The sequence below is a fragment of the Lepidothrix coronata genome, unplaced genomic scaffold, assembly GCF_001604755.1.
Source record: "Lepidothrix coronata isolate B3197 unplaced genomic scaffold, Lepidothrix_coronata-1.0 Scaffold237, whole genome shotgun sequence".
Taxonomy (NCBI): Eukaryota; Metazoa; Chordata; class Aves; order Passeriformes; family Pipridae; genus Lepidothrix; species Lepidothrix coronata.
The window spans coordinates 235,311-250,215 of NW_016690417.1; the positions used below are offsets into that span (position 1 = coordinate 235,311).

At 62.1% G+C, this 14,905-nt stretch overlaps 1 protein-coding gene across 7 annotated transcripts in view; it reads right to left on the reverse strand.

Annotated features, from left to right (window-relative positions):
- The window catches only part of ABCA2 (ATP binding cassette subfamily A member 2), a 34,691-nt gene extending 20,776 nt beyond the window's left edge, over positions 1 to 13,915 (reverse strand). For 4 of the 7 annotated variants that reach the window (XR_001877948.1, XM_017834692.1, XM_017834694.1 and 1 more), the window contains exons 1-12: positions 13,810 to 13,915; positions 6,416 to 6,509; positions 5,550 to 5,552; positions 4,003 to 4,114; positions 3,404 to 3,570; positions 3,074 to 3,201; positions 2,753 to 2,857; positions 2,115 to 2,300; positions 1,815 to 2,033; positions 873 to 1,207; positions 467 to 626; positions 114 to 242 (exon numbers count right to left, since the gene is read on the reverse strand). Coding sequence is in view for 6 of the 7 variants with exons in the window: in XM_017834692.1 (XP_017690181.1) it covers positions 114 to 242; positions 467 to 626; positions 873 to 1,207; positions 1,815 to 2,033; positions 2,115 to 2,300; positions 2,753 to 2,857; positions 3,074 to 3,201; positions 3,404 to 3,570; positions 4,003 to 4,114; positions 5,550 to 5,552; positions 6,416 to 6,509; positions 13,810 to 13,875 (1,704 nt within the window). In the remaining variant the exon portion in view is untranslated. The remainder of the gene's footprint in view (positions 1 to 113; positions 243 to 466; positions 627 to 872; positions 1,208 to 1,814; positions 2,034 to 2,114; positions 2,301 to 2,752; positions 2,858 to 3,073; positions 3,202 to 3,403; positions 3,571 to 4,002; positions 4,115 to 5,549; positions 5,553 to 6,415; positions 6,510 to 13,809) is intronic. The other 3 variants (XM_017834696.1, XM_017834693.1, XM_017834695.1) reach the window with 2 other exon arrangements.
- Positions 13,916 to 14,905: the final 990 nt, after the last annotated feature.

Consider the following 14,905-nt stretch of genomic DNA (forward strand, 5'->3'; position numbering starts at 1 on the left):
ACCAGGAAGCACCCCATGAAGAAGCTACAGGGTAGCTGGGGGCAGGACGCCCCCTTCTCCACTGGCAGGGCAGTAAATCCCAGGCAGGGTCGGTCCCCACCACACTGTCCTACCTGCTGGAGCCAGCGGATGCGCCTCTGCAGCCTGCCTTCTTCCAAGTAGGCTCGGATCTCAGGGGAGATGTTCAGCCATGCCTTGGCATAGTGGGTGACGTTTCCCACAAAGGCGAAAGTCTCATTGGCCTGTGGTCGGGGGAAGGTCACACAGCGGGCAGAGGTGGAAGCCTCCTGCTCTCTGGGATGGCTAGCGGCCGTAGAGGTACCTGCCCACCTCCCACAGGCACTGCTTCCCCAGCAAGGGCCAGGGCTGCCTGTGTCTGCCAGTCAGCCTCTTCCCTGCCAGTCAGCCCATCTGCAGAGGACTGGTGGGAGAGGAAGGATGGGGGTCCCAGCCTATGCACACTCACCTTCAGGATGACCTTATCCACTTCAGTGCCCATGGGTGCATACAGGATTTTGGGGTTGCTGGTCATAAGATGCACAAGGAGGCCCAAGTTCCGCTGCTCCTTACTGGTGAAGCCCAGGGAGCTCATGTTGCCCTGCTTCAGCGCCTCAGGTTCTATGGTCCTGCAAAGGGGGCTCAAGCTGTCCACTCTGCTCCAGCCCCAGCACCCCTTGCTGCACGCAGCTCCCACTCCTGCCCATGAGGGGACTTCACACTTGTTCCCGTGCCTGCACAGTGCTGCCTAACCCAGGAAGCATCCCTGGCTGCAGTACAAGGATGCAGTACAGCATCCATCCTGCCTGCTCAGCAAGCGGTGACACCCCTGGCCTGACCAGGGAGTGCCTGGAGCCATCCCCCAGCATTCCTACCGGTTGTTGCCACAGAGGATGGGCTGCAGCCCGGCCCAGAGCTGCACAAACGCCGAGAATTGCCCCTGGGGGTTGTCACTGCCAGTTGGGCCCCCGTCAGCACCCTCCTCCTCCTCTGCTGTGGCATTGCCAGCCGTGGCATTGGTGCCGGCCCAGCTGGTGCTGTTGGCAGTGGGTGGTGGGGCCCTGCTGGAACAGGCTCCCCTGGGCAGCAGCTTGGCCAGCGCTGAGAGGATGTCCATGTCCCGGAGAACCTTCTCCATCTCCACCAGGTCCTCGAGGAGGGCACGGAGGCGGTGCTGGGCAGTTGTGTTGTTTACCTCATCCAGCTTCAGCTGCAAGGATGAGTGGACAAGGAGTTACCCACTGTTGGGGCAACAGGGTCAAGCAGGAGGGAAACTGGAGACCCCAAGCAGTGGCAACTCCACTTTCTTGGTTAAAAGGTTGGAGCTGTGCCCAGCTAGGGCCCTGGACTCATCACTGTGCATCCGTGGCTATCAGGCAGTGGGAGTGGTGGCAAATGCTGGCAGGGATGTATTGAGGGACACAAGATGACACTCAAGATAGGAAGGAGGCCCTCTGTGACTGCAAAGGATGCATCAGACTTGGGTGGGACTAGAAGGGGAACCTCAGAGACAGCTTTGAATTGTGCCACCAAGGGCATTGCCAGTCCTGGGTAGAGAAGCCTGCAGGGACACCTTGAAGGACGCTGGGGACACGCAGCCCCACCCGACAGGCAGTATCCAAGTGGGTGCTAGAGGAGGAATCATCTGGGGTCCTACCATGGAGCCGGCTGGCGAGTGCCTGTGTCATGCAAAGGGGTGACCAGGAGAGGCCAGGCCATGTAACAGAGTCCTCTGCCCCAACACATCCCCGGGTGAGTAGAAACCCTGCCCAGGACTCATCCCTGCCCCCAGGTCACCCCACCTGCCCAGCTCTCACCCTGCTGACAATCTTGGGGGTGTCCAGCTGCTCCCGGAGCTCGGTGGCCAGCTGGGCAAAGCGTTCCCGGCGGGTGGCCCGGCTGCCATTGCAGGCCAGTGCCCGGTACACCGTCAGCAGTGGCTGCTGCCCAGGGGTCACGCGCAAGAGGCGGCGCAGCCCCCCCGGGCTCTGCTCACATGTCAGCTGCTCCAGCACTGGCCCAGTGAAGAGGACACCCTACAGGGCAGGAAGTTGTGGGAACAGTGCTGCAGTGCCTGCCCCGGCAGAGCAGCCCAGCTTGCCCCACGGGGTGCTCACCTCCATCTCAGTGATGAAGGCCTGGGGGCTGTCAGAGGCAGTGGGTGCCATGGCGGCGCTGGCGAGGCCCAGGGCCTGGGAGAGCATGCGGAGCAGTGCCGGCCGGCGTGAGGCTGCCACGGGGTCCCGCAGCGCCCTGTGAACCAGCCCTTCCCGCAGGCTCCTCCAGCCACTGGGGAGGCTCTTCTGCAAGAGGAAGAACAGGGATGGCTGGTGGGGTGGGGGCTCCCTAAGTCCCCAAGCATACGTGAACAGCCCCACAGCACCCATGGTCTCCATGGGGAGGGGAAGAAAAAGGATGTGCAGATGCAAAGTGCAGGGGTTCCCTGCACCTTAGCCGCACGGAGGGAACAATCTCCCCTTGTTCCCTCCACAGCCAGCGCTCAGGCAGTGCCATCCCCCACCGCAATGGTAAACCTAGGCACAGGCACTGTTGTGCCTCGTAGCACTGAGGGAACTGGTGGCAGCACTGGGATGAACCCCAATCATCCCCGCTCCTGCTCTGCCCCCTGACAAGGTCCCATCACAGCCCCTCTACTGGGACAGATACCCCCAGATCTCTCTGTGGTGGGATGTGGATGGGACAAGAGGATGAGCTCTGCCCTACCATGTTCCCTGCATGCAGCACCACTCCTCACCTCCAGCCACGTCATCTTCTCGCCGGGGCCAAATCCATCCCGCAGGTCTCGCTCATGGGTCTCATCAGGTACCAAAGGAAAGGAACCAAAAAACAGGCGGTACACCTGCACCAGGATGGGAGTGGGGCTGCCAGGTGTGCTGGGAGCAGGGGCACCTGCTTGCCCAGCAAGGCCCTGGCACAGGGTAGCAGGGCAGGATAAATCCCAGCTGGGTGCCTACTGGCCACCATCCCATAGGTCTGATGGTCGGGGCTCAGTCTGGGCCAGGATATGCCATGCATGAGGCAGCACAGACTTCTGCAAAGCCTGGCAGTCACCCACCTCCTGCAGGTCAATGCTGGAGCCCAAGAGCAGCTCGGCTGTGCTGTTGGGGAGGGACATGTTCTGCATCAGGAAGCGCTGCAGCTCGCCCTGGTCCTTGGCTGCCCATGCCAGTGTGAAACCGGGCCCTGGGAAGGAGCAAGGGAGGGGGTCAGAGCAGCCCACAAGCATCAGGGACACGGCGTGGCACCACAGCTGGCCCTGCCCAACACAGTGATGCAGGACAGTGGCAGGGCACTGCCACACACCATCACATCGCTGGATGCCAGGCAAATTGGCACCTCTGTCCCTGCCCACACAGGCAGCAGGGGCAGGCAGGGCACAGCCCACCTGTTTGGCTGCTGAAGTGGGTCTCCATGGAGCTGGGCTCAGAGCTGCTGAGGGCCTCTAGGTGCCGGCGCAGTGACTCCAGCTCCTCCTCCAGCCCCGGGTGCCGTGGGTCAAAGAGGCTGCTTTGCTCTACTGCCTCGCTGAGGTGCTCCAGGAGCTGCGTCACCCTGCAAGAGCCCACCACCGCCCTGGCTTTAGGGACAGAGGGATGGAGACACCCTCCCCAGAGCTCAGGGGAGGATGAGCCCCTCAGGGGAAGGGGGCAGCAGCGGTGCTTGAAATGGGGCACCACTGCCCTTGCCTGCACACTGAATCCAGTGTGCTAGAGCACAGTAGAGCCCCAATGCCTTGAGGTGTCTACAGGGGCCACCTCCATACTCCTCCCAGCACAGAGCACTCAGGAACCAGCAGTGGAATGGGCTGAGGTGTTCCCTTCACCCCATGGACATGGTGGTCCGCACCCAAGCACTTTGGGGGACACCAGCTTGTGCCTCACCCCCAGGGCTGCAGCGTCAACATGGGAAGGGGCAGGCTATGTGCAAGAGCATGCAGTAGTGTGCAGGGTGGGATGGGAAGCACATGGCAAGAGCTGGACTCACGTGGAGTTGGAGTACTGCAGGAAGCCAAACTCATCACGCTGGCCATCAGGGCACAGGGACTGCATGACAGGCAGGATCCCGGCCGAGGTGAGTGGGGCCGCCGTGTAGAAAGCTGGAGCCAGCAAGAGAGCAGAAGAGTCCAAGGGAAGGTGCGAGTCGGGGGAGGAGAGGCAGGGAGGGGGAGGGGGCCACCAGAGAAACAGACACTTGGTTCAGAGAAGCACGCGCCAGGGTCTGCGAGTCCACGGGAGGCTGGCGGCCATGGTCAGAAGTCAGCAGCTTCTCTACCAGGGCTCTGTCCTGGCTGGCTGCCCTGTGGGGCTGCAGGCAGCTCCTGCCATCCTGGCTCCAGCCCTCTTGCTCCCACCCAGTCTGCCCTGGGTGATGGGTCCCTCAAGCCCTAGGACAATGCCAACTTCTGCTGTTTGCCCCCAGGATGGCCACCAACCTCCTCCAGGCTCCCAGCCCTTCCTGTTAGTAACCTCAGAGGCACTGGCAGATCTCCAGAGGAAGGTGAGGAAGAATACAACAGGGAAAATAGAGTTGTCACCTGCAGCTCCCAGAGCCCGCAGCCTCCCCCCAGTCCGGCTGCCCTGATGTGTGGTGGCTGGAGGTGGGTGGAAATGGAAACATGCAGGGGGAAGATGGAAGAAACAAGGAGCAGCAAGGGGCAGGCAAACCTTCCCCCCTCCACTGGCACGGAGCCACTGTCCCTACTGGGACCTTCCCATGTCCTCCCCTGGGGCAGGGCAAGCCCAGAACAGCCCTGCCCAATGAGGGGACCAGAGGTCATCACCAGGCAGTGCCAAGCAGGGACCCCGCTCTCACCACCCCAGCTGGTGGCCCTTTGGTTAGAGGCGGGTCAGTGCTGTTAGCACAACCATGATGGGCAGGGGCTGGTGAAGATGGGCTTCTGGCAGGGACAAGGGACAGCCCGGGGCACGGACAGGCGCAGCATGGGACAGGCCAGCAGCCTGCTAGGGTAGTGGGACCCACACTGGTGGCCATGCCACAGTTTGGTGACAAAGTCAGTGCATGAGTGGCATCTTGTAGGCCTCCAGGCTCCTATAAGTGCCACATCCCAGCTTGTCCCACCCACAAGGGGCCAAGATGGGGACCTGGTGCTGGGGTGGGAGCCACCCCAAGCTCTTTGGTGATCCGGCAAGACTAGGTGTTAACAGGGGTGACAGCACCCAGTAAGGAGGTGAGAAGAAGGGGTAGGACAAGCCTCCACCTGGCCTGGAGAGCCCTCTGCAGCCCAGGAGGCTGAGGACATGGCCACCAGTGGCATCAGCACCTGGGGAACCCAGCACCATCCACACAGGGGGGACACCATCACAACTGGTCAGCCCCCAGGGAGGAGCAGGCAGGGGCCATGCTGTGCTGCCCAAGCTCATCTTCACCAGCTGCAGAGGAAGGCAAGAGGGTTACAGAGGTGTGAATTAGGCCAAAGCGACTTGATCTAAATCAGGCTCTTTCTCCCCAGACTCCAAGGCCGGCACAGGCAAGGGAAGGGGGGGAGGCGTCCACCCACCCCACCAACTTACAGACTGGCGCATGCAGTAGAGGCATGAAGGGCAGGCGGGCAGGGGAGATGGCGGGAAAGAAAAAGAAAACATGAGCAAAAAAGAATGAAAAAATCAAACCAAAAAACCACGAAACACAGAGCGCACGTCAGCGCTGGGACAGGAACCCAGGCAGTGCCCGCTGCAGCCGGACCGCACTGGCAGCTGGGCTCTCCCTCGCTGGGACATGCTGAAACACAGGCTTGAACCATCATTATGTGGGGTCACCTCCAGTACCCAGCATCTCCCCTGGCCCTGCTGTGCCACCTGTGCCAGGGCACTCAACAAGGTAGGCATCCCATGGGCCCTGGAGAGCTGGCAGCTCCGCTCTGCTACCTCCTCCCAGCAGCACAGCCTGAGGGCAGTGGAGTCCAGTGCCCTGGCCAGAGCTCTGGCTGGACTTTTCCAGGAGTCCCCACCTCCAGTCTCATCAGTGTGTCACCTTGCCAGGCCCTTGAGCTCCCCAGGCACAGGGCTTCCTGTGGGACATTTTCCCTGCTGCTAGGGAGTCCTTCCAGGAGCAACTCTGGCTGCTCCTCAAATACCTGGCTGTCCCAGCACTGTCCAGGTCACCCTTCCTCCCACAAAACTTTCCTGCCAATGGCAGCCACAGGCTGGTTGGTGCTGCCACTCGCAGGGGAGTCCCCCAGGCTGGGACAGATCCATCTGCCATGTCTGCCCTATCAGCTCTTGGCTGTAGCCCCTGCCCAGTGCTATGTCCCTCAAAAGGCCTCTCTGGGTCCTCCCCCCATCTCCAGGCTGTCACCAGGGGACTGGAGCACCTCCCCAGAGCATCAGGGTGCCCTCAAGTGTAGGAGTACCCCAGGCACCACCTCACTGGCACTCACCTTCCTTCACAGGGATGGTTGGCTTCTTCTGCCGCAGCCCCAGGAGGATGAAGAAGAGCACCAGGGGGATGAAGATCTCAAAGGCCAGCACCCACTGGGGATGACACAGAGCAGAGGGATCATGACACTTAGGGACAGAACTCAGCTGCCAGGGAGGAGGGTGGGCAGGACAGGGGTCCCCGTATCCTGGTGCAGTGTGGCACTGTGCCCAAATATTGCAGATGGCTGGTGGCACTGTCACAGCTCAGCCAGAAGCAAACAGGTTCCTGGGCACCCTACAATCTCCTGCCTGCAACCTGCCTGAGGCACTGCAGGACATGGGAGGGTGCACAGACAGGACAGATCCCTCCTCCAGCAGTGCAAACAGGGTGCTAGGGCTTGAGCCCAGCCTCGACGGGCCACCACAGCTGGGGCTGCCCACAGACATGACCCCAAGTCCTGAACAGCCTGTGCCCTCACAGCCTGGAGCTGTCTGGCATCTCATGTCCCCCTGCCACTTGTGCCACCCCTGAGTCCCACCAGGTGCCATACATGAGTCCTAGCAGGGGGCAGACCTCCAGTTCAGCCAGGCCTTGGCACCAGCTCCAGGTGCAAGTGGTGTGCCCTGGCACCCCCATAAAAGGCTCCAGCTGCACAGGATTTCCACTGGCAGCATAAGGTAAATAACAGCAGATCCCCAGGAATCCCTGGCCACAGTGGCTCAGGAAGCCCAGACTGGGCTCTGTGCCCAGAGGCCCTGGGGATGGGCATCAGAGCCTTCAGCCAGCAGGAGTGGGCACCGGGCATGCTGCCAGTGCAGCTGCTGCCACTTTGCACCAGGAGTGCCCGGATGCGTCACGGCCCTGCTGCCCAGTGTGGGGGATTTACTGCAGGTGGGAAAATTGAGAAATAGTGTGAGGTGAGCCAACTTCCCCTTGCTCCGGGGCCAGATCAGACCCAAGGCAGGCGCTGAGACCCTGAAACCTGCTGCCACCATGGGCAGGGCAAGGCAGGGCCCAGCTCCACTGCCAGCAAGGTGCTCCCCACAGCACCCACACCTCCACCAGGCTCCCACCAGTAACCTACTGCCAAGGGGCAAGCCAGCGAGGTGGGCAGAGTGGGCTTTAACAAGGCAGGAGCTGCCTGGAAGGATTTAGCTGGCAACATGTGCCAGGGTAAAGGCCCTTCTATCTCCAGTGCCACCTCTATGCTGGCTCACCCAGGGGCTGCCAACATTCTGTCAAGAAAGTCAGAGTAGCCCCAATCAGTGGTGAGCAGAGGGACGCCCACACCTGGGTCCCTGCTGGCACATGGACACAGTGCTGCTGCTGTAGGATGAGCATGATGTCCACCTCATGCTACCCTCACCACCCCAGAGCTCCTGATTTTGGGGAGGCAGAGACCAGAGGAAGAAGGGCTGGAGGGGATGGAGAACGCCCCAGGAGCAATGCCAGGGGATTCCCATCTTTCTGGTACCACCAGTCCCAGGGACAGTCTCTGGCATCACTGTTCCTGTACGAGGTGGGGTAGCAGGGGACCCACACTGCTGTCCCGTGGCCCCTGCTCTGTCCTCCTGGCTGCCTGCCCCCGCCCCCTGCCTGTTTACCAGGCACACAATGGGGCCTCTGTGCCCAGGCACCAGGGGAACCATCCCCCCACACCCATGCTGGGCTGTACCAGGCTCCCATGAGGACTGTCCTTGGTGGCAGCAGCAGGAACCTGCTTGTTGTTACTTATTTTTTTGATGGGGGTCATTGACCTTTTGCTCATCTCCATCCCCAGAGATGTCCCTTGTCCCCATCCCCTCCTGCACTGCCACATACACCAGTGCCAGGGCAGGCTGTCCCCCACCTTTAGCACCCAGAGTGACAAGGCAACAGGCTGACAAGGCAGAAGAGAGGTGCTCCCCAGCCAGCACCTCTGGGACTGATCCTACCCCCTGGTCCCCAGGGCTGCCCCAATGGAGGCTTCCCAAGGGTGGCAAAGCCAGGGCTGCCCCACACCCACAGTGCGGCAGAGGCACCAGCACACAGCAGAGCCCCAAGGGAGCCTCAGCCCCCCAGAGAGGCACACAGCAGGGACACTCAGCACCAGCACAGCCTGGGGACAATGGGGTCCCTGTCTGCAGGTGCAGAACCCTGGGGGACATTTTGGGATTGTGTGAGGAAGCGAGGACGTGGGGAGAGGCCAGGATGCAGGCAGCTGGGAAGAAAATGCTTCCCAGCAAGTAGGGCTAGGGAGATGAGAGAGGTCAGTACCTGCCAGTAGCTGGCCATACCCTGCACCAACCAATGTACCTTGCCCTCCCATCTATCCCCTGGTGTAGGTGCAGGATCCAGGATAGGACACTGGTCCCAGGGGTCCTTGTGCCCAGGTGAGAGTGGCCATGGGCAACTCCTGGGTGGTGGCATTCACCCCATCCATCTCCCCTGGCACATGTTCACATCAGTCTGCTTGGATGTGAGCAGGACGAGGCCGTAGGTGCTGTCTGGGTTTGCACAAGTGCTGGGTGTCCACCTGCCACCCTAGGGATGGTAGGACAACCTGTGCTTGCTGGGCCCTGTGTTCAGCCCTGCTCCTGGCAGGGAGGCAGAGCTGGGTGGATGCCACAGCAGGGTACTGGCCCCTGGCAGGGGAACACATCTCTCCCTGAGCACCAGGACAGCAGTTCAACACCTGGACTCATCCTCTGCCATGCCATCAGATGGGAGTGAGGGGCTGCAAGGAGGCTGAGGAAGAGGCAGTGGTGCCCGTCAGGATACACAGCTCCCACACAGCCAGGTCAAAAGGCCAGACAAGCACCACAGGACAGTGGGAGAGCAAACAGCCTGGCCTTACGCAGCGGTGCCACCATGCCCACCCTCCAGCCAGCACCGGGGCAGCTGAGATATGTGCTGGAGCCAGGGTCAGCATGGACATGGGTGCTGGGTCACGGAAAACTGCACAACTCCACCAATGTCCCCAGGATGTGGCAGCACTCATATCCCACTGGCAATCCTTGCGGGGACAGCCAGGCCAGGCAGAGACAGCTCTCCGCGTCCATCACCGCCACCCCAAAGTCTGCTCAATTCCCTTCTGCCCTCTCCCAGCAATGCCTGAAGCCCGCAGGCATGGCCTCCAGCTAGCATGGCACAGCAGAGGGGCAGCCAGGTGCTGGGCAGCCCCACCCTAAGACCCTCAAGCTGGCAACTCCAGCAACACCCCTGGACCCCAAACCTGCCATGCCAGCCCCCCTCTCCCGTAGCCTGGCACCTGCGAGGGGTTTATCAGACCCGACACAGGTGAAGCAGCACCACACACAGCCTAGGGTAAGCTCAGCATACAAAAACCCCACACGTACCCACCAGAGGACAGAGGTCTGCCAGGGCAGAGTCTGCCTGCACGTCTCCCAGGAGGAAGGAGCTGCTGCCTGCTCCCTGCCAGCCTCTCTGCCCATGCCAGTGCTGCTGGTAATGCCGGACCCCAGGAACCCCAAGGGATGGGGCTCAGCTCCTGCAGGATCCAGCTTTTCCAACAGCATTTTAAGGCTGGCAGAAGAAATATATTAAACTTTTTGATGGCTCCAGACTTTAATCACCATTAAACGTCCACTTTTGCCCACAGCCAGGAAGCAGACATGGTCACTGGGAGATCAGCACTGGAGGGGGGGCCAGCCAGGCCCCCTGGCCAGGCAGACCCATGAGGCTATGCCAAGCTCCCTAATTCCACGGGGGACCTGACCATGGACACCCACTGATGGTCACCACCCAGCTGTGGACCCAAAAGGGCTCCCTGAGGTACCCTGCCCCATAGAGACAGACAAGGGCAGGCCCAGGGGCTGCCAACTCCCCTCCTGCCAAGGCCTGGAAGCTCTCACCTCTCATCCCTTTAGTCACTGCCAGTTGTGTCCGTCACCTCCTGTTCCACTAGCCCCTGACTGCAGCATGGGCACATCCCCACCCCTCACATCCTGCTGGCGGCCTTGGAACGGCAGCCTGGGGTCCTGCCTTGGGGAGGCTGGAGGAGGAGGAAATCCCTGCTGGTGTTTGCCAACACCTCTCCTGAGATGGGAGCCCAGGGAATACCCACCATGGCTCTCCCCACCACATCAACTGGGCACCAGTGTGCTGGGCTGAGTGGGACATATGGCACTGGGACATGGCTATGCTCCAGAGGGCACAAGATGCCTGGCCCAAGCACAGCATCGTGTCAGCAGTCACAATGTAGAGGAAGGTGCTTCTGCAACAGGTGTCCCCCATCTGCCCAGCCAGCAGGGACTGATAGGGATGACATGCCCCTGCCAAACCTGCGTTTCCCCTCCCCGCATCCACTGTAAGCAGTGAGGAGCCAAAGAGCACCCAAACGATTCCTGCTGCAGGATCCGGTACCAGCCCCCTCCCAGCCCCAACAGCAGGAGCTGGCAGTGCCACAGGCTTGGGGTGTACTGTCCCCTAGGGATGCTGTGCCCCAGTAGAGGCACTGTTACAGCCCTCCAGCACTCCAAGTTTCAGCCTTTCTTTTTCTGGAGGCATCAATATCCCCCTCCACCTGCCCAGCTCTGCTACCAAGAGCCAGGGAAAGGGACAGATCTGCCAGGCCAGCTCCTCTGTGCGGAGGGAGCTTTCTGGCTCTGGGCCAAGGAGTAGAAGGCACAGACCCTGACCAGGCCAGAGCAGCCACACTGCTACACCCCCCACACTACAGCCCATGCCACGAGGAGCCCCTCCAATGTGCTGCAGCACTGAAGCAGCACCCAGAGCCTCAGCTCCTGCTCACCATTCCTCCGAAGACCCCCCTCCCGCCAATGCTTCCCCAGGGCCAAGCAAACCCGCAGCCAACCCAGCAACAAACCCGGCAGCACACTACCATCACTGGGAGCTCCAGCTGTGGCTGCCTGCCCATCCCAACTGCATGGGCACAGAGAGCAGGCAGAGGATAGGTACATGAACATCCTGAACTGTGCCTCTGGTGACTTTTGAGAGAGTACCTGGTAATTTTATATCCAGATACCAAAGTCACAGGAGAGCCCACCCCTGAACACATTCCCATCCCAGCAGAACCAAGGCATAGCCAGCACTCGCCAGGGCTGCCATTAGCACTCCAGAGCCACTGATACTATTCTGCTCAGACCTCTATCACCCCAGAGGTTCCTGCCTGAATTTCTGCTCTGGGAAGAGCAAAATCAGGGCCAAATCCCAGAGCATCACCCAGAACAGCTCAGCCACACCAGGCATGGTCCATATCTCCCACAGGCTGGGCACAAGACCTGACAGAAGTGCCACAGGACAGTGCCTGGCCATGCTGCAGGTCTCCCTGGACCCACCACCACTGCATCCACAAGTGGCTTGGCCAAGCCTTCGTCAAGTGCCTGCAAACAAAGTCGGTCCCAAAACCACAGCTGCACCTTGCTGCAATCCTGCTCCTGAACAGCTCCTGGTGCTGGGACGATGGGCACTCTCCCGGCCACCAGTACTCATAGGCAGTGCAGGGAACTGCCCCAGCTCTCGAATCCCAGCCCAGAGCCCTCAGCCAAACATGGCGTCTCTGCTTCCCACCCGAGCCCACAGGACCACAGCCACTGCTCTGCATGCTGCCGGGAGCAAAGCGCATGGTGGCAAGGCACCGACCCCTCAGCAGCACCAGGTTGTGCCAGAGGGCAGCTGCTGGCACATAGCATGTTCCCTCTGTGAGGCTGGAAGAAGTCCAGTGACCCCCAACTCCACACTGCTGGGGTGAACCCCCAGCAAGAGAGGGGGCTCATGCATTCCCCCTTCCCTTCTCCAACCCCCCGGCCACTGGGATTACCCCAGAGGAATACAGAGCTGTTTTCTCTCAGTGAAACATCCTTCTCTGGCCGCTGCCAGGGTAGACTTGCGCTGGGGAACCTGCTGCCGAGCGCCAGGCGCAGCCACTCCCAAGCTCTGGCACAGGGCCTGGCTCTGCCTTGGCCACCCAGCGCCGACAGCTCGGCTCAGGGGTGCTGGGAGAGGGCAGAGCTCCCCTGGGAATGGGCAGGATGAGGGCCTCTGCACGGTCCAGGGACACCAGGTGACTGTGGGACTTGCACGCAGCAGGAGCACAAGGAAAGAGGTGACATGCACAGGACACGGTTGTCCCAGGAGCTGCACCAAATCCATTCATCAGCACCTGCAGCACTGGGACCATCTCTCACCCTGGCACACGGCTGGTCCCCCGCATACCCCATCCACATGTGGCATTGCTGGATGGGCAAAGAGGAGCTGCTCCTTACCCTGCCACCCTGTCTGCAGCAGTGGCACTCCAGTGATGGTCCATGCACATGGAGGTGACGGGGCCTGGGCTCCTCATCCTCCAACCACAGCCTCCTGTGCTGCACCTCTATGCTGCCCACAGGACTGGGGAGGGTCACAGACGTATAGGTCCCTAAAAGCTGTGTGCACCCCCAATCTGTAACCCAATGGACATGGCAGCCAGGACTGGGTTAGACAGCACATACCATAGCCTAGCTGTGCCAGCCTGCTTGCCCTCGAGGGCAGGGGTCTGGGGCAGCCTCCCAATGAGGCCAAGCAGCTCTACTCAGGGTAATAGGCAATGACTCAGCCAAAGAGCAGCATCCCCCACCTCATGCATTTTGGGGGCGCCGAGGCTGCCCGTGCAGGGGAACCTGCCTGCAGCACCAGGCCCGGCCTTGCTCCTGTCCCGAGGGTCTCTAGTGCTTCGGTCATCGGGACACAGGGAGTCTGGTGCTGGAGGCTGCCAGTGAGGAAGATCAGGATTGGGCCTGCGGGATATTTAGTAGGGGAAGAGAAGAGCGATGCCAGCCTGGAAGCAGCAGCTTGCTCCCTTCCCCCACCTGCTAAAAATAACTGGCTCCCTCGGGCCGCGGACCCACACCCTGACCGGACCCCTGGCCCTGCCTCGGGGGGCCGGCAGTGTGACCCCGCGGCCCCAGCACGGCTGGTGCCACCTCGCCCCTTCGACCCCCCTGGGGAAGACACATACCAGTCCCCCGACCCCCAGCCCTACGACGCGCAGCTCTTCTCCAGCCCACGGAAGAGAGGCGGCTCCGACCCACATATGGGTTTATATTTATAGGCGGCAGGTAGCGGGGATGAATGAAAGGGAGTAATCCCACTCGGGGAGGGGGGGCGACATCCGGCCTCGGGCTCCTGCGGGCCCTGGGCCCGGGGGGTTCCACGGACATGGGATGGGAGCGGGGCGGGGGAGCCCCAACTGTTGTGGCCGCACGGGGGGCGCGCCGGGCCCGAGGCCGCGGTGGCGGCCGCCGGGGCGCTCCTGACGTTCCGGGGATTCGTGCACGGGCGGCCCCAAGCAAGCGGACACCGCAGGGCCAGAGAATGGGGGAACATCCCGGGGAGCCCCCGGCACCACCCCCGCGGGGGGCCCGACCTCGCCCCGCGGGGCTGCAGGGCCCCCCGGCCCCCGCCCCCGCTCACCGGGCTGCGCCGCTTCAGCGTCACGTTCTTCCAGAGCAGGAGATGGAGCTGATGCAGGAACCCCATGGCCAGGCCGGCCCCGCCGCAGGGCTGCGCCGCGCTCGGCTCCGCGTCACCCGCTGCCCACCGCCATCCCCGCCCAGCCGCCGCCTCTGCCCGCCGCGGGCTGCGAGGGAGCGGAACGGCCCCGGCCCCGGCCCCGGCCCCGGCCCCAGCCCCGGCCTCGGCCTCGGCCTCGGCCTCAGCTCCAGCTCCGTCTCCGGCCTCGGCCTCACCGCGTCGCGCCCTGCCCAGCCCTGCGCAGCACCAACACCGCCCCCAGCCCTCGGCGGCCGCCCCTTAAAGGCACCGCCGGGCCCGCCCGCCCGCTCCGCCCGCACCGCGGCGGCACAGCCGGACCGGACCCAGGGGATCCCCGCTGGATGGGCGGGCCCGGTTCCTACCGGCAACTGGGGCCCCCGTGCGGCCGGTCCGGAGGGGGGGCTGCTGCACTAGATGCCGGGAAACCCTCGGTGCCCCCGAGCCGCACCCACTCCCTGCAGCCAGACACAGGTTACCCCCGCGCCTCTGCCCCTCGTGTTCCCCAGGACAGGACGGACTGGCCCGTGGCTGCGGGGTCTGCATCCAGGATACCACTGCTGCCCCCGCTCCTGCCTGACCCCTCCCACGGGCATATGCTGGGGCATCCACAGGTGTTTTTGGAGAGACCAACCTGCTGCCACAGCTGTCCACTGTCAGCTCTAACCCCAGGGCTGGAAAGGATGCTCTCAGCAGCAATAAACACTGAGCCAGGCTAGCTCTCCTCCTTCCTCCCATCCACCCTTACTTGCATCTATCCTTCCATCCACCCTTTTTTCCTTCCATTCATCCATGCTTCCTCCCATCCATGCTTCTTCCCATCCGTCTGTCCTCCCATCCATCCTTACTTCTATCCTTTCTTCCTTCCTTCTTTTTCTCCCTCCTATCTTCTCTCCCTTCCATCCGTCCTTGCTTCCATCCATCCCTCCATCCTTCTTTTCCTCTTTCTTCCCATCACTCTGGTTCTCTCCATTTCCCACCTGTCTCTCCCTCTTCCTGCTCTCTGCAGCCTCCTCTC